Here is an 18,726-nt window from a genome sequence, read left to right on the forward strand (position 1 = left end):
TCTCTGCTGATTGTCTTAGCTACTGAGTTGTTCCACCAGCCTCCAGCTTTGTTCTTTCTCATGGTAAAGTTCTCTTCCACCCAGTAGTCTGCTTCATCGGACTATTTATCTATCATTACTTGGGATGTATTTTCCCCTTGAAATTCTTTAGGTGGTTCTTTTCTGTGTTTGAGAGAGGACAGATAAGCAATTTTTTAAGTAAGCGATGGGGAAGCTTGGATGATTTGTGGTCAGAGAGATACCACAGCTTTTTAGTGGTTGTATCTTTGGATAAGAACTGAATGTGTGTGAAATATATTTAATTCCTGAAAAATGTATTCCTGAATTTTAATTATGATTATGTAAAAATTAATCATCAAATTTGGAAGTATTGTAAGACATAGTATCACTGTGCCGTTATGAGAAAGCATGCCTACTGACAGGCTAGATTTAAGAGAGAAGGAATGATCAAAGGACTTCGGTAAGCAGACAATGAATGGTGGACACGTGCAACCTTACATGTATGATCCAGAATAAACTATGAGGGACAGTTTCAGGGAACTCGAGGGAGTGACCACAGACTCTTAGCTGCACTGAGACAGCGTCGTGCTACTTATTTCTAAGACATTGGAAAGGCAAGCAGCTAAGGATGAGCCATTTTCTAGAACTGTCTATAGTATATGTAATACTGCCTTACATTGTTCCGTGTTTGCTCTCATACAAACTGATCCAATTTAATGAAAGTACTCACGTATTACAAAGCATCCAGTTGCTTGTTTTCAGTGTGAGCTGGTTTTGGCATTTGTGAAAGAATTGTGACTACTCTCTTTATTGAATATACTACCTTTGGTGGGGAAATTTCTGCCCTTAGACCTGTATGTTTTGATGTACTCTGTTGGCGTCCTTGCCTAACAGTGCATGTGCCTTGAGACTCTTGGTTGCTTACAGATACACTGGTTGCACAGTTGTACGAAGGGCCTTTGCCTGGGAGCAGGAATGAGATTCAACTGGAGTTTTCAGGCTATTCATTTATTTACTAAGTGTTGGTGCCAGTTTTGAAATGGTTCTCTTGGAGAAGTATTCACTTTCTGCTTTGTCCAGAAGGGGGCGCCTTCTTACAATTCTGCACTTTAGAGAGAATGCTTTCTGATCTTTGAACAGACAGGGGCATCCTGCAAGCCAGCTGGGCCACTGCCCAGAGGACTGAATGGTGCTTTGACTCATACATCAGAAACCATTTGCTCTTTTATAAACGCATGAGTGGTAGAAAACAAAGGCTTTTAAGTTGCATGCAAGCAGCTTGTTTCATTTTGTTAAAGGTTTTTTGCTTTTGTTTCTGCATTTTCCTGTTAACCGTTCAGCAAGCTTCCTTTCAACCCCCGTGGCAGGTCATGATGACCCCCAGTATGCAAGGCGTTATCATGGCGATAGGTAAATCCAGGAGTGTGTATGACAGGTGTGGCCCTGAAGCAGGGTTCTTTAAGGTACTATTACCACTTTCTTTTTTTTTTTTTTTAATGTATTGTCTTCTAGCACCTTATCTCTTTAAATAAATTTCTCTTTTCCTGTCTGAATTATGACAATCTGGTATTCTAGGAGCTGCTTGTGTGTAAGAATCCAACATTTCTTTTGTTTTTTTTTAATGCAAATAATTAAAAAACAATGAGAATATTTCACCTGAGTTATTGCAGTAGCGTGTCTCTCCCTCGTTGCCAGTAATGTAATCAAGACATTAAGGGTACGGGAAAACAATGACATGGGCTGTGGAATTGCCTCTGGTCACGGTTTATTTCTTGTGTAGAGGTCACACTGCAGGTCAGTATTGCAATATGCTCCCTTTAATTTTCCCGTTGACTCAAAACTAGTTCTGTTTCTCAAAATTATTGATTCCATTCTTAGGTTTTGCTTCATCTTCCTTGCTTTGCATCTATTCTGAGTTTTAAATATTCTCCTCAACTCAAGAAATGGGAGAGCGTCCCGTTGCTTCCTTTCACCGTCCCACGCATTCATTCCCTTTTAAGTGTGTGCACTCTCCAGAGCCTTATTGTGTGTCCTTTTCATTGGAAAGAGAAGAAACATCATGTCCAAGGCATTACTTTCTGAGATTTACCAAAGACCTCGTGTGTGCATGTGAGCGCACACACACTCGTTTACCAATACCCTAAAGCTTTCCCTTCACCTTCTATAGGTTGTCATCACCTCTACATTGTCATCACCTCTACATTGTCATCACCTGCTCTCTTCCTCAGAAGCCAGACCCTCTGAACAGTGTACAGAACAGAAGCAGTGTACTAATTTGCCTTCTCAATAAGTCCTTATGGATTTGTTAGAAATTATCAATTTTACTGATATTCCCTGGCCTTTTTGAATATCCAACTTGAAGTGTTAAGTTGCAACTTTCTGTTACTATGGCTAAAGGAGAAATTGAGCAGCCTTTTAAGATCAAATGTAAGAACTTAAAAAAAAAATCTCTTCTTTAAAAAAAAAAAGAAGAAGAAAGATGACAAGGCCACCAGAAAAAAAGTAAAGAAAGGAGATTGGAGTAGCTTCTGCATGTGTTGCTAGCTGTGCTCCTTATGGGTGGCATTATTTCCTTCCCTCCGTTGGACCTTTCATTTCCCTCTAGTTGCCCCCACCCATACACTTAATATATTTGACATCAGTTCCTCCCTCTACCAGTTGCTTGAGTCTTCTCTTACTTTCTTTTTACCAATTTTAAATGCTTTTTAACTTTTATTTTCTGTCATTCGGTATTTTGCATACATTTCTGTTACATTGCATTACTTCAATTGCAGCTTTTTATTCAGTGCTCACAGAGGCCAGAAAAGGACATCAGATTCTCTTGGAACAGGAGTCCCAGATGATGGTGACCCAACATGTGGGTGCTGGGAATTGATCCCAGGTCCTCTGGAAGAACAGCCAGTGCTTTAACCACGGAGACCTCTCCAGCCTGCTGTTACAATTTTGTATTCTCAGAGCAATAGAAACCTAGGTTACCTTTAGCCAGGCATAGCTCATTGATTTGAAACCTGTTATTGTTGTTACCGTGGATATTCACTTGATGCGTTTTCTATATTTCATCCATTCCTCGCCTCCTCGAGTACCAGGTACTTATGTACAATGAAAGGAAGAGCTAAGAAAGGGAATGAGAAGTGAGGTTCTGAAACAGGGATTGGTTAGACAGATTGTTCGATAAGTTCTACCTTTTTAAATACAATAAATCTGCCTTTCAAAATATAGTGAATACCACACTTAATAATCTTTGAATCGCAGATTAGTAAGAATTTTCAGGAATCATTACAGAAAACTGGCAGTTTGAAGACTCACTAGTGGCTATTAACATATGAGCCTGTGACCTTTATTACATTTAGAATCCTCCGCTGTCTCCTTCCCAACCCATGCATCCACCTCTCCACAATTCCCTGGGACTCCTTACCAGCTCTGCGTGCTCACATCACTTGTAAGGATGAGCCGGCACGTACCAGGATGAAAACCTAGTATTGGCCCATGATGGCGTCTCCACCCTACCTGTGCTCCTTGAACTATATACTCTACATGTTATTCTTTTCAGGGCCTAATAGCTAATAACTTGGGAGGAAAGGTTATTTTCTCTGTATCTTAACATTATCAGAAAAACTTTAAGTTGACTTTATAGAACTTTTTTATTGTGAGAGAAATAAAATTTAACTCTGAGCTTGATTAAGTACTTTCAGCTCTACTTATTAATGCGTTATCATCAGACCAATTTTTATGTTATTTACTGTTAGAATGCATGTGTGCGTGGCAGGGTACACACACCTTAACTCGCATGTAGAAGTCAGAAGTCAACTTTGTGGAGTCTGTCCTCTCTTTGTGCCTTTATGTGGGCTCTGAATGGAACCCAGGATGCCAGGCTTACAGCACAAGTGCCTTTATCTGGTGAGACATCTCACCACACACATTAGTTTTCAAATGATATATTTGATTGGTAGTGGTTACCTTATGAATTACAGGATAATAGGAAATTATCCTGTGGGAATGTCATCTTACAAGAAATAGGCTTGAGTATGTGAACTGGTATGATTTAACCTTGACTTAGAGTCACACAAAGGCCTTCCCACTAAGGAGTCTACTGTATGTACGTAGTATGAAAGAGTTAATAGGCAGGCAGACTGGGCTAAGGTATTCTACCAAATCCTTTCCCAAGCTGTCTTCTTTTGTTAAGACCGGTTTCCATTTTAAGAATAAAACAAAACACCCATGGAAGGAGTTACAGAGACAAAGTTTGGAGCTGAGACATAAGGATGGACCATCTAGAGACTTCCATACCCGGGGATAGATCCCATTATCAGCCTCCAAACGCTGACACCATTGCATACACTAGCAAGATTTTGGTATAAGGACCCAGATGTAGCTGTCTCTTGTGAGACTATGCCGGGGCCTAGCAAACACAGAAGTGGATGCTCACAGTCAGCTATTGGATGGATCACAGGGCCCCCAATGGAGGAGCTAGAGAAAGTAACCAAGGAGCTAAAGGGGTCTTCAACCCTATAGGTTGAACAACAATATGAACTAACCAGTACCCCGGAGCTCTTGTCTCTAGCTGCATATGTATCAAAAGATGGCCTAGTCGGCCATCACTGGAAAGAGAGGCCCATTGGTCTTGCAAACTTTATATGCCTCAGTACAGGGGAACACCAGGGCTAAGAAGTAGGAGTAGTGGGTAGGGGAGTGGTGGTGGGGGGAGGGTATGGGGGACTTTTGGGATAGCATTGGAAATGTAAATGAAGAAAATACCTAATAAAAAATTAAAAACCAAAAACAAAACAAACAAATAAAACCAAACACTGTCTGGAAGAAAATCAGTAGATAAGTGTTTGGTGTGCAAGCATGAGACTCTAGTGTGATCCCGAGGACCCCATGAAAAGTGTAGACATAAAGGTACATACTTGTAATGCTAGCTTACAAGAATCACAATGGGGAGGCACAGACAAGTGGATCCCTGGAGCTCATGGGCCAGACAACATAGTGAATGAATTCTAGTGAAAGATCTTGTCTCAAAAAAATCAAGTAGTGGTGAGGGAGACAACTGGGTTAATGTCTGGCTTCCATACATTTGTATACACACACACACACACACACACACACACACACACACACGTGCACAATCACACATGCTGCATGGAAATGCACTCACAAACATACACATGCACATACAAACAAACAAACAAAAAAGAATAAAACCTTTAAGTGAAATGGTTTAAAGAGAAAGTTCCCTGAAAAGGCAAATTAAAATTGCTCCAATGAGAAAAATTAAAATTTAAGAGATATAAAAATCAAAGAACAGTTGTAAAGGACTGGTTATTATTAAGTATTTGTACATGCTGGAAGCAAAGACCATACGGTAATATGAGAATAGCTTTTTATTTTCCTTGAAAGACATAAAACTTCTTTTGTTTGTTTGTTTGTTTGTTTAAATGAAACAGCTGTCTGTAGCTCGTACAGTCGTATACTCAGGGTTTTGTGAGATAAGTGGACTTCTGTATTATGAAATAAGGTTCTTGATAGGGTATCATTGCCTCACAGTAATTATTCCAAGCTGATACCTTCCAAGCTGAAGGTCACTTCCTTCTACACCTTAGTACCTATTACCACTGCTGCACCTTTCTTTAACTTTGATATGGAAAGTAAACTTATTTTCATTTATAAAATGACTTAAAAGTACAGTGGTAGTAGGTTACAACCCAATAGATTATCACAGAAGGGACAGATGCCCATGTAACTATCAATCAGGCCGTGAAGTGGAACTCTGAGGTGCTCCTGGGTCACTCACCTGTGCTCCTCCCTGTAAGCTTCTTGACCAATTGCAGCCGTGCCCTTCTGTTGGTAGTGTTTCTGTTGGTGTGACACTGTACCTTATATACTTGTAATGCTTTGTTCTTCATTCTTCTTAGTGTGTCTCAGTAGCATGTTTAGAATTCTGTATCATTGAATGTACCTGTAGTTTGTAGTATACCATGTGGACATAATGGTATTCCATTGTAAGGCACTTGATTGATTTAACGGTTTATAAGGCACGGCCCCCAATGGAGGAGCTAGAGAAAAGACTCAAGGAACTGAAGGGCTTTACAGCCGCATAGGAGGAGCAACAATATGAACCAACCAGTACCCCCAGAGCTCTCAGGGACTAAACCACCAATACATGGAAAGACTTCATGGCTCCAACTGCAGATGTAGCAGAGGATAGCCTTGTGGGACATCAATAAGAGGAGAGGCCCTTGGCCTTGTGAAGACTCAATGCCACAGTGTAGGGGAATGCTCGGACAGGGAAGCGGAAGTGGGTGGGCTAGTGAGCAGGGGGATGGGGGTAGGATAGTAGGATTTTTGGAGGGGAAATGAGGAAAGGGGATAACATTTGAAATGTAAATAAAGAAAATATCTAATAAAGCATTTTGTTAAAGGAAAAAAAAAAAAGACATGGCCCTAAACCCAGTGGATACCGTTAGTATAGTTTTGGGTTGGACTTCTTCCTGAGTGAATCTTGATTTCTAGTGGGGAAGCAAACATTTATTAAATTGCAATATATGATAAAGGAAAACGGAATTAAGAAGGGATTACATAAAATAAAAGACTGAGTTGGTATCTAGAAATCTTCTTAGAGGAAGTAATATTTAAACAACTAATACATCCATGGAAGTATAAACTTTGAATAATTTTCTCTGACAGCTGTTTCCTCCGAATCCTTTAAATGACTGTCGTATTACTTTACTTTATTGGAATTTAGCTCATTGACAGTTCTATTTGGTTTGTCTTAAGCATCAGTGTCTTTGCAGAAATATTTTGTGTGCTGGTATTTAACATAACTGTCGTCGTTCATTTTATATTGTGGAAATATATAAATATAAATATATGAATAAAAATTTATTCATGTTAAGTGAGATTTGATAACTCAACAGTAGATTTCCAGTTGTATTTTGTGGTTTATAATCTGTATTTTATGCTTCTTTGTGGTAAGAACTTTAATAAGTACCTTTTTTATAAATATAAAAGTCTTGATGACTGCTAAAACTACTGAAATCATTCATTCCTATGATTTCATGCTTTGAACCTTGACTTAGTTTATAGGATTTCAACTTTCTTCAAATGGAAAACTATCTAACACTTCCAAAGAACTTTGTCTAATCCATCTTTTAATACTGATTTAAAATCCCACGTTTATCATATAATAATTCTCCATTGGCAACTAGGATTGTACGTGTTTCTGTATTCTACTCGTGTATTTTCTAAGCAATGAACATATTGCCTCATGTGTTATTAGTATATTTGATGTTTTATATAAAAACACCTCATTTTTATTTTTTATAAATGAAATACTTCAAGAACCTTTTTAAGTTTTTATGATTTTTTAGAATTAATTGTTACTTCCCCCCCCCCCCCCCGAACTCTTAATGAATTTGAGTTCATGTGTTAATTTAAGATGAAGTTGGAAATTATGTTTTAATAATTGGATTATTTTTTTAAAGTTACACAGATATGACTTTTCAATCTGTCATCCTTTGCTATGTCTTTTTATAAGTTTTCATCATTTTGTTAGGTAAATTGCTTATATTTTACATTGTTCTTAGGTGCATAAATGTTTTGTTACAAAATTGTACATGCAAGTTAGGATGAACAAGGATAATACATTTTAGAATATTTATTTTATTATAATCCTATGCTTTTTAACAAATTTACAGTGTAGTCTCTTGATTATACCATTAAACTGTTCTCCCAAAAGTATCTCATTACTTTCATAATATCTGTTTATGTGATATAAAAATATCTGGTTTTATCATGTTGACTATAGACTTTAGTACATATTCTTAATGTTAGAGTCATGGTAAGAAATTCATTTATTTAGTAACACATTATCAAGTTCATAGTAGAAGGCTTTATTCTATTATAATTAGTACTAGAATGTAGACATTGGGCCTTTTAGAGTCAACCAGGTTTATTGACTACTTTAATATTTCACATTATAATATGTTATATTCTTGCAATATCTGTAGTAATTATCCTAAAATATTTCTCAATGTAGACAGCTAAAATAATGAAAAATATAATCAGAAACACGATAGAGACTCATTTGAGACAGTTTATCATGTTCGCTTTAATCCAGTGGCAGTTAGACTCTGCTAGAAGAAACAGCACAGAAATCTGTCCATTTCTGTTACTAGTTGAGAAAGTATACATGGAAAGTGATGTGACTGGAGTCACCTTGGAAAATTAGGAGACTCACTGAGTAAATCCAGGAGATAAGCATATTAAAATGCAGGGGCATATAACTTTAATGGTGATTAGGATACATTGGTTTTTAAAAGTACATGTAGCTCTCCTTACCAAAAATTGAAAAATAAGATTTTTAAAAGAAATCATTGTGAAAACTTTATATGTGCTACTTAAATATGCAGTAACCCTGATAATCTTAAATGTCAAAATACATTTTATTTTTATTGTGATCTTTAAGCACAGCAATAAGACTTGACAGTATATCTGGAGGGGGAAAGTCATTTTTCCCCACAGGGAAAGTATTTTTGAAAATCTTATTACTATAAAAAATGAACATCATCTTCTATTTGTAATGCTTTGTTGTGTAGGAGGGACTGACTAACCTTAAGTATTATTTACCATAAATAAAATATTTCAACCCATGGTTTTAGTTATTTTCCCTCTAAAATATAGCAACATAGCTTATAGGATTACTTGAAGTTATAAACAAAAAGAAAGTGAAGGGAAGAAACTAATAAACCTTTTTAATTGAATGAAATTTTTGTAATGTGTGTTGTATGCAAGTATTTTTATGACTAGCAGAGCTACAACTTAGACACAAAAATAAAGGGAAAATTTGAATGTGTTATTTTTAATCATGTGGGCTTCATGGGATTAATTCATCAGTATTAGATATGTGAGTCTACAAATATTCAGTTATATATCATCTAGATTGTGCTCATATGTGGAAAAATATATTAATATTTTGTGTTATTAGTTCTCAAGTTTGAAGCATCTTATGGTTAAAGAAACAAGTGATACTATAGCATGTATCATCACTATTACTATCGTCATAAAATCTAAATACTGTAATAGCAGTCATAGTCCCTTGTGGTGACTAGGCCCCAAAGCACCTTCCTGTGACTGCCTGTGAAATAGTTGTATTAATGTAACTTCTCGCAAGAGCCCGCTTTCTTGTACAGGTCTGGGTGTTCTAGGAATGTTCAACTCCTGGAACTCTTGGTATGTAATCTAGTGTGGCAAATGCACACAGATGCACAACACAGCTAGTGATGTCCCAAGAGAGACTTTGGCAAAGCTCTTTCACAAAAGTCTGAATTTCACAAAGTGATCCACACCATATGCAGATACACTGCGTCATCGCTTCTGTGTGTAGAAACATAAGGACATTTGGAAGATGATGGGATAGTGAAGGGCCTATGTAGTTGATCATTCAGAAAATTCTTTTAAAGTATGGAATTTGGGGACACTTAAATGAACCAGTTTACTTACACATTAAAAGTAAAAATGAACATTTAAATAATTACCATTAAAACAGTGATGAAGTTTAAGTTAATTAATAATAATTAATAAATTCTTTGCTCTTGTTTTCTAGGCAATTAAATTAGAGTATTCTAGGCTGGTTAAGTTGGCCCAAGAAGATACTCCACCAGAAACAGATTATCGTTTACATCATGTCCTGGTCTACTTTATCCAGAACCAGGCACCAAAGAAAATCATTGAGAAAACATTACTCGAACAATTTGGAGATAGAAATTTGAGTTTTGATGAAAGGTAACCTAAAATCCCAAAGCATCTACTTCATGTGTTCATACTTGTCTTATTCTGGTTTGGTTTGGATTTGCTAATCTCAAGTGTAAATCTTTTGTTTGCACAAAAACTATAACAAATATAGCACAAACCTACCTTCCATTAATTTGATTGTTTGCTTTTCCATTTCTCTTAAAGTTTCTATCTATGGCCTTTTAAAGTTTTACCTAAAAGTAATTTGGATAATTCAAATTATGAAAGAAAATGTGATTTTTCACCGTCTATACTGTGGAGATTTTAGGCTAAGTAATTTTATTGTCAGGCTTCCATGTGGCTTATCAGATACAGCAGCAACTCTAACCAATACTGAGAGAAGCCAGTCCCTTGGGTTAGAAAGACCCAAGCATCTCCCATATATTCCCAGTAGCCACTGGAAGCTGGAGGTGAGTTTGCTTCTCTGAGACAATCCATGAAGAAAGTCGAGTGTATACAGAAATTTTGACATAAAATAGTTAATTTTTTCACTTGCAACTATATTTTGTCAGAATCTGTTATAAAACTAATGTTATTTTTTTTCTTGTTAGTCTGAATATCATTTAAAAAAGACTCCAAGTATAGAATTTCAAGATACTAAATGTTACTTTTTTTTTTTTCTGAAACACTTTATAACCATGATTTGTCTTTTGGAACTCATTGTATAGACCAGGATACACTCAAACTCACAGAGATCTTAAATCTGATTTCTGAGTGCTGGAATTAAGGGTGTGCACCACTGTATCCAGCCCTTTTTTAAATCTTTAAAATTTTTGTTCATGTTTGTGTGCATTGTTGGGGGTTGGGAGTAAGACATGCTTGACATGGTATATGTGTGAAGTTATTTGTGTGTGTTGCTGGGGTGGTGAAGGGGGTGAGACATGCCTCCTGTGGTATATGTGTGAAGATCAGAGGACCACTCTAGGCACTTGTGAGAACTGCTGATTGACAGTGATCAGGCCACCAAACCTTTGCGTCATCCCACTGGCAATTGTGAAGATTTTGTTTTTATGTGTTTGGAAATTTAGTTTTATGCAACATGCTTTTATGGTTTTTATGGATTTTGTTTTTAATTTAGAAATGCCTTTCTTATATTTGAAGGTGTCACAACATAATGAAAGTTGCCCAAGCCAAACTGGAAATGATCAAACCTGAAGAAGTGAACTTGGAAGAATATGAGGTAGTGTGCTTTTGGGAAATACTGACCTCTAGTAGACACATTGCATACGTCATAATGGAGAATGGAACAAAATGTTTTAAATGGCTAAAGTGTTTTAAAGAAAACCTTTGGTTTTTATGTTTATAAGTGCTCTTGTATTTCATAAACCAGTTTTCAATTACTTCTATACATAGTTTTTCTCTTTAATAAGTGCAATTTACTGCATTAATGTTGAAATTGCAAATAAAGAGCCTGCTGAATGTTCTTCTAAGCACTGCGGGTGTATTGACTAATTTAATCCAGATATTATCCTCCAATTCCATGGGACAATGGCACAGAGAGGTCCTCTTACCTCCACACAATTACCCTGGGAAGCGTGCCTCTCTCTTCCCCACAGCCAACACACACACACACACACACACACACACACACACACACACACACACACACATAAATTTGTAAGAGAATGTTTAAAAACAGCCAGATGTGGTGGTACATGCTTTTTATTTATTATTTGTTTTATTATTACTGGTCTGTACATGAACACAGGAGGTATAGGGATAGGAGCTGAACGGGCTGAAGGTTTCACAGGTAGGAATTTACAGCTCTCTGACTGCACACAGAACCTACAAGTCTAACTGCCCTTCTGTCTATCCTGATTATTTGCTATGTTTTCTGCTTTCCCGTTGATCCATCCTACATGTTAGAAAGACATTAAACAGTCATTTTAGCCATCACGTGGCATCTGACATGGTGATCCTCAGACAGTGCTGTCTCTGAGTGTGTACATGCACACTTGTCTCATGGCTAATGAGATTTGTCTGGGTGTATAGACAAAATCCTTTGTTGACATTGGTTTGAAAATATATTTTAACTTACCAAATTTGAAATGTAGTGTCTATTTGTGCTTTTAAAATTAAGTTTGAAAAATTTACTTTTACGTATGTCTTTCATTAATCTTTGGTCTTATTTACAAACTTTTAACTTTGCTGCTTGGAGTTTCTAAGGGCAACTTCAGAATAGGTAACAGGATCTTGTAGGATTTTACCTTTTTATGGTTATCAACTCATAGTATCAAAATTATGACTTGCAAGAATTGAAATTGTGTGTTTGGGGAAGGGCGACGTAGAGAAGAATGCCCTCCTCTGCATTTGCCCGTCAGAACGGAGTCGGAGCAAGTTTACAAGGTTTGGTGGAACTATCTCTAGATAAACCTTATATTGAATTTTTTATTTTTTAACTAATTTTTATTAAGCATCCTTTAAAAAGCAGGGGCTCTTGCTGTTGCTGTGGCTTGTTGGCCCTGAGTGTCCCTGCCTACCATTGCTTGTGGGAGAGGGAGTCTTACTTTTCACCGTAGGTCAGCAGAGTGCTTGGCAACACGATTGAAATCCCCCATATTTCATAATAAATAAGTGAACTATGGCATTTTTTATTTCCTTAAAATTCTATATCAAGCAACAAGTTGGAGCTCTGGACAGAACTGCATCAATAGAATGTTCCTGTCTGGACTCTTCTAATATTAGTACATTTTATACTGAAGAATGTCTTCTGGGAAAAAAAAAAAACATTTGGTCATCCTGCCATTTCATTATTTTATGCCTTATATTCTTAACCTTCTAGTAATATTAATTTCTAACCCCTGACTAAATGCCTGATAAGTATTGTTACTACTATAATTATTATAATTATTATAATTAAACTAAAAAGTAGTGTGCTAAGTTATTTAAATTTTAAATTCATTTCTCTTTGTTTGCAAAACTATCAGAACAATACATTGTTTTATATTCTTACCATAGTTTTATTCTTTTCATTTTTACTATTTTATATACAGGAGTGGCATGCAGATTATAAGAAATTCCGAGAAACAACTATGTATCTCATAACTGGACTAGAAAACTTTCAGAGAGAAAGGTAAGGCAGAGAGGACGAATATGGGAAAAATGTTTGTTCTTATCATTAATGCTATTCAGTAATTCACATCTGATGCAAAATATCCATAGAATACACGTTAGGGAAAGTTTTAGCTCAAAACAACTTTAAATGATAGAATATTTCAAATTTAGTACAATGTTAAATATCCTCACTATAAAGTGTATTTTGTTTTTACTCTAAATCCAAAAGGTTGCCATTTGTGTTTTTGTTTTTCATTAGTTACTTTTTTGTTTCGTTAAAGTTTGATCAATAGTTTCCCACATGTACACATTGCATGTTCACAGTCATATTGACCCTTGACCCTCTCCCATCTCCCTCCCTGACCTCTGCAACTCTGCCCCACCAAGTTCCCACAAGCATTCATGTCTGCTCTTGTCTGGTTTTCTTTTTCTTTTTCTTTTTCTTTTTCTTTTTCTTTTTCTTTTTCTTTTTCTTTTTCTTTTTCTTTTTCTTTTTCTTTTTTTCCTTGCCCATTGAGTTGACCAGGGCTGAGTTAAAACATGGTTTATTGTGACCATGAGCTTGGATACGCCTTTTAGAGCCTAGTGGACTATAATGGAAAGTTTTGTATGAAACCCATCCATAAAATATGGGAACAAAGGGGCCCAGCATATGTAACTAGTTGCATTCCCTACAGTGAACCTGGGGCGTCACTGGTTACTATATTCTTCCTCATCTAAGCTTGACTTACATCAGAGGCCAGTCTTTGTCTTCATCTGAATCCCCAGGTACCATAAACAGAGCATCTGTGGTTGAAAGGTATTCAGTGATAGTATCCTTGCCTGGTATGCACAAGGCCTAAGGTTTAGTCCCATTGCACACCAACAAAAAAAAAAAAAAAAACCCAAACAAACAAGTTTTTCTGTAAAAACTTCTAAATGATACTTTTAAATTGAAGATAATTTTAAATTTTCAATGTATAAACTTGTTATTTTACTTTTTTCTTTTTCTAATTGAAAGTAGATTTTTAAATATAATTATTTGTTCCCCTCCCCCATACCCTCCACACTCTCCCACCCACCCAAATCCATACCTTTTCTTTCTGTTATATAATACAGTCATCTTAAAATAATAAAAACATCAGTATTTTAACTTGTATTATGAAAACATTTCATGTACTTTTTGTTTCTGTTATTTGCTAGCTTATATTCATTTTTCCATATATTATATAATTTCTAACTGAGTATCAAAATACTTAACCTAGTCATTTTTTTAAAAGTGACTGCTTTATTTTCAATGCAGTGTCTTTCTGAAGCCAAGCAAAATGACTACTGACCTATTCCTTCGTTTGTGTTAATAAACTGTAGGAAATTCCCACTAAGGCAATGGCGTGTTTTTAATGACAAGTAGGCACTTATTTCTAGGATGTAACTGTCCAACTGTCCAAGGTACTACTAACCTTGAGTGACAAGTTCAGATTCTGTAGGTATAGATTCAGTTTCTTAGTAGTACTGGCCACATTCTTTGATCCATTTATGACCAGTGCCCACTCTATAGAGTAGAGTTTCTGCTGAGGACCTACCCCCGTCTAGCCACAGCCCCTTAGCCTACTGACGCTGCCTGTCGTTTATGAGGTTGGTCTTGTACCTGGGTATGTAAATACTATCCGAGTGGTCAGCCACTCCCACAATGCTTGTGCTGCTGTTGTCAGTAGTCATTTTTGTAGTTGTGCTGTTTTCAGCAGTAGGAGCTTGCCCTCAAGTCAAGTGTTACTAAAGACAGTGCAGCTTGTAATGTTTGGGGGTCTGTGGAAAACTCAGTGGTCAACAGTTCCAAAAGAAATAACTCAGACAGGGCACTCAGCTTTTCATTTATTCTCTTCTGGTGTCTAGTAGAGGCATTGTTGACCTGTTATAGTGTAACTCTATTTTAAGGTGTGTGTGTGTGTGTGTGTGTGTGTGTAGATGTATCTATGTATGTATGCATGCATGCATGTATGTATTAAGCTTATTTAGTATATATCTTTTTAAAATGATCTTTGGTAGTGTTTACCCCTCCCCATACCAGCTCCTATGTCCTCCCTTCACTCGCCCTTCCCAATTTAACCATTCTTAATTTATGCTAATACGTTTCCAAATTGGAAGTATGTTTTCTGCTTTCTACCTCACCATCTCCTTTGGGCATTTTTCTTTGATGTTTTTCTCAGAGGCCAGAAATTTTTCTCTTCATACAAAAACCTGGCTTACATAGTCACTGCATGAGCCAAATGATCCATGTAACTATAAAGTAAACAAAAACAATCTGTTTACAGAAAAATATTGTGTTAAAAACATTGTTGGTCTCACATCAGGCTTAAATTTTGGTCCTAAGTGGAAACCATCAAACCCCCATATACAAAGACAGCAGGAGGACTCCTGAGTGCTGTAGCTGAGGCCATTCCCATGTTCTTTCTTCTTTTGTCTTACTCTTCTACCTTCATGCTTTGCTCTTGTTGAAAGGTGTGTTTGTTCATTTGATGCGCCGAACTTATTGTGTTGTAGAAAATAGACATTTAAACATACACTTAGATTGTTTTATAATTGGAGATTATAATATTGAAATACTAATACTGTGTGTTTATTTCAAGTTATATAGACTCCTTGCTGTTCCTTCTCTGTGCTTATCAGAATAACAAAGAGCTCTTGTCTAAGGGTCCGTACAGAGGCCACGATGGGGAGCTGATATCACATTACAGAAGAGAGTGCTTACTGGTGAGTATAAATTGCAGGTGTGTGCATTTTCCTATGTTAGACACAGTTTACAGGCTTGCACATAGGTAATTGACTGTAAACACTGTCGGATAAAAATCATGATATCTGCATAAAAGTATTTTTAATGATAAAACACTTTCCTTGATTTAATGCAACACTGCGTTCCTTGTAGTAGCAGATTTTTATCATCATATTGCCACTCCCCTTTTGCTCAAACGGGAGGACTAGTCATGAAGAAAGATATTCTCTACAGCAAACAATTAGTTTCCTGAGAGTAGTAAATCATGCTGGACTGAAGTTGCAAACTTTCCTTGAACACACTAGCTTCTATTTGCAGTGGGAGGCTGATAGTTTTTCTTCAGATATTTTTGTCTCTCTAAATTATTATTATTATTATTATTATTATTATTATTGTCGTTTTTCAAGTTACTTTAAAAATGCTTTTAGTCTACATTACCTAACTTTACATATGTAGAGACTTTGATTAATGCATACTAAATCAGCTAGCTCTCCCATATGGAATTACAAATTCCGCCAAAATGTATTTGATTACGTTTAACTCACTATTTCCTGCCAGTATTGCTCCCATCTATAATGTAAGCCACTGAGTAATAATTGTTTTCCCTGTTTAAGAAAGATGAGAAAAAACCTCTCTAGTGTTGTTATATGTATTAAATGTAGGAAAAGAATTTTTAAGTGACTCTTTTCATGAAATATTTTCTCTTAGATATTAGAACGACTCAGTTTACATCAATTTTAGTGTGACGTGTTGTCTTTACAGGTTTCAATCAGACAACTGAAAGACTCTGATTTTCTTTTCTTTCTCTATTGTCTTTGTTATCTACATAGCTTTTTCTGAGAGAGGTGTGTGTTTGGTGTGTATATTAGTAGCGTTATACCTGATGGCTGTTTGTTCTGCTACTCGTTGAACATATTGATGAGGTTGTCTGCAGTATCATCATGTTCAGGTTCTCCTTTCTTAACTTACGATGAAGCAAAATGTGTTCTCTTCTCTTGTTCCATTAAGAAATTAAACGAGCAAGCGGCCGAGCTGTTTGAGTCTGGAGAGGACGGAGACGTGAACAATGGCTTAATTATTATGAATGAGTTTATCGTTCCCTTTCTGCCCTTGTTGCTGGTGGATGACATGGAAGAGAAAGATATCCTTGCTGTGGAAGACATGAGGAATCGCTGGTGTTCATACCTGGGGCAAGAAATGGAAGGTAAGTTTGAGCAGTGCCGTTAGGCCCCAGGGAGGGGCTCGGCAGCAGAAGAGGGCTTTGTCATCTTCTGCCTGGTTTGATATTCTGGAGTCCTGCCTCCTTCACTCTATGGCCACGCCCCTCCCTCCGTTACAAGCTAGCAAGTGCACATTTCCGTTGCCATGTATGTAAAAATCAACAAAAGCCAAACTCAGATCCCCAAATGAAGGAAATTTCATGTGTTTGCCGTTGTCTCCTCTCCCATAAGAAGCCTGCAGAGGTGCCCCTTTCACCTCTCTCTGTGCTGAGAAAAATCTATTTGTATTTGCAGCAAACCTCCAAGAAAAGCTCACGGATTTTCTGCCAAAACTGCTTGATTGTTCTACAGAGATTAAAGGTTTCCACGAGCCACCAAAGTTACCTTCCTACTCTGCGCACGAACTCTGTGAGCGATTCGCCCGGATCATGTTGTCCCTCAGTCGTACGCCTGCTGATGGAAGATAAACTGCCCGGACTTCCCAGGGTCACCATAGAAACTCTGTTCTCACCCCGGCTACCTGCCGCGGGGATTGCTTGCTGCTGCTAGAGTTTTTAACTTTTTATTTTAATAACTGCAAAAGACAAAACGACTATGCCGACCTTAGCCAAGACTGCAAACAATAAACCCGAGAATCGCATGGCACTCACCTTGTTTTATCCGAAACCAATGTATAATTACAAATGAATTGATTTCTTGTGGCAAAAGTATGCTTTTGCTGCCTTCTATTGCAGTATTGCCTCTCAGTTTTCTTTACAAACAGCTTTCCATTTAGTCTGGGACCTCCAAGACTAAGCCATTAAGTGTTTAGCACTGTCTATGATACATAATATTTGGTAGCTTGTAAATGAAATCAAAGAATAAAGTTTTATTTATGGCTACCTAAGTGTTTGTAAGCAGGTATATTGTATAATGGTGTGTATTTTAGTTATATACATGAGTTTAGCCATGGGGTGGACATTGGATGATGCATACAATAATAGCCCTTTTGTGTTAGTATAATGGAACCATATTGGAAATGTACTGAGTGTTTAGCACTTCACTGTGTCTATATCCACTGAGTTCTTGGACCTAAACATGTTATGTTCAGTCAGATTTCACTAAAGTGAGCGACTGGGTTTTAAGTCAAACTGCACTGAAACTTTTAACCTTTACTTAGATTAAACGTTTGTTCTTTTCTGTATGTATAAATAATACAAGGTGATTATTTCAAGAGAAACCTGAAAAAGTACTTGAATAAGGGCTATTGTGAAATTTAAAAAGAAAAAAAATGTGCACATATACACACACATACATGCACATACATGTATTCTTCATAATGGAGGGCAATGTTTTTCATTATATAATTATTCTATTTTTGTAAATTATATACTACTTTAATTGAGAAATGTCCTCTACTAATCAATGCTGTGAAATGAAATTGATACTGTTCAACTAGGAATTATAAGAATCTTAACTTTTTATTTGCCTCCTTTTTTTTTTCCAAAAAAAAAAAAAAAAAAAAACCGTAAAAGACGTAGACTATTTTATGAATGGAACTACTGTTTTAAGATCAATGAAGTGATGTTGTGAATGAAAATTTAGATTCATGCTTTAAAGGTAATCATGTTACCACCGATCTATTTTTGAATTTATAAAAATTCTTTATAACTGATACTTTGTTAGCATAGTAAAATATATCCTTATGCTGTGTGTCTATTGCTTCTTGTAGCGTCACCATACACTCTACAAGTGCCTGTCACTAAGAATCCAACAGCCCAGCCAGCCAGGGCTTCTCAATGTTCCTGCTGCTCGGACCCTTTAGCTCAGTTCCTCATGTTGTGGTGACCCTCAGCCATAAAATTCTTTTGTTGCTACTTCATTGTTATTAGACGCGTTCTCACGACCGGCCAGGAAGAACACCACAGACCAGAA

General features: G+C 36.7%; 1 protein-coding gene across 4 annotated transcripts in view; it reads left to right on the forward strand.

Moving 5' to 3' along the window:
- Usp25 (ubiquitin specific peptidase 25) overlaps nucleotides 1–18,500 on the forward strand; it is a 103,100-nt gene extending 84,600 nt beyond the window's left edge. For 2 of the 4 annotated variants that reach the window (XM_006523055.3, XM_006523057.1), the window contains 7 exons: nucleotides 1,341–1,463; nucleotides 9,602–9,780; nucleotides 10,891–10,969; nucleotides 12,783–12,862; nucleotides 15,450–15,573; nucleotides 16,601–16,796; nucleotides 17,107–18,500. In XM_006523055.3, the coding sequence (XP_006523118.1) occupies nucleotides 1,341–1,463; nucleotides 9,602–9,780; nucleotides 10,891–10,969; nucleotides 12,783–12,862; nucleotides 15,450–15,573; nucleotides 16,601–16,796; nucleotides 17,107–17,279 (954 nt within the window). In that variant the 3' untranslated portion in view covers nucleotides 17,280–18,500. The remainder of the gene's footprint in view (nucleotides 1–1,340; nucleotides 1,464–9,601; nucleotides 9,781–10,890; nucleotides 10,970–12,782; nucleotides 12,863–15,449; nucleotides 15,574–16,600; nucleotides 16,797–17,106) is intronic. The other 2 variants (XM_006523056.3, NM_013918.2) reach the window with 2 other exon arrangements.
- The last annotated feature ends 226 nt before the right edge of the window (nucleotides 18,501–18,726 follow it).

The sequence above is a fragment of the Mus musculus genome, chromosome 16, assembly GCF_000001635.26.
Source record: "Mus musculus strain C57BL/6J chromosome 16, GRCm38.p6 C57BL/6J".
NCBI classification, from domain to species: domain Eukaryota; kingdom Metazoa; phylum Chordata; class Mammalia; order Rodentia; family Muridae; genus Mus; species Mus musculus.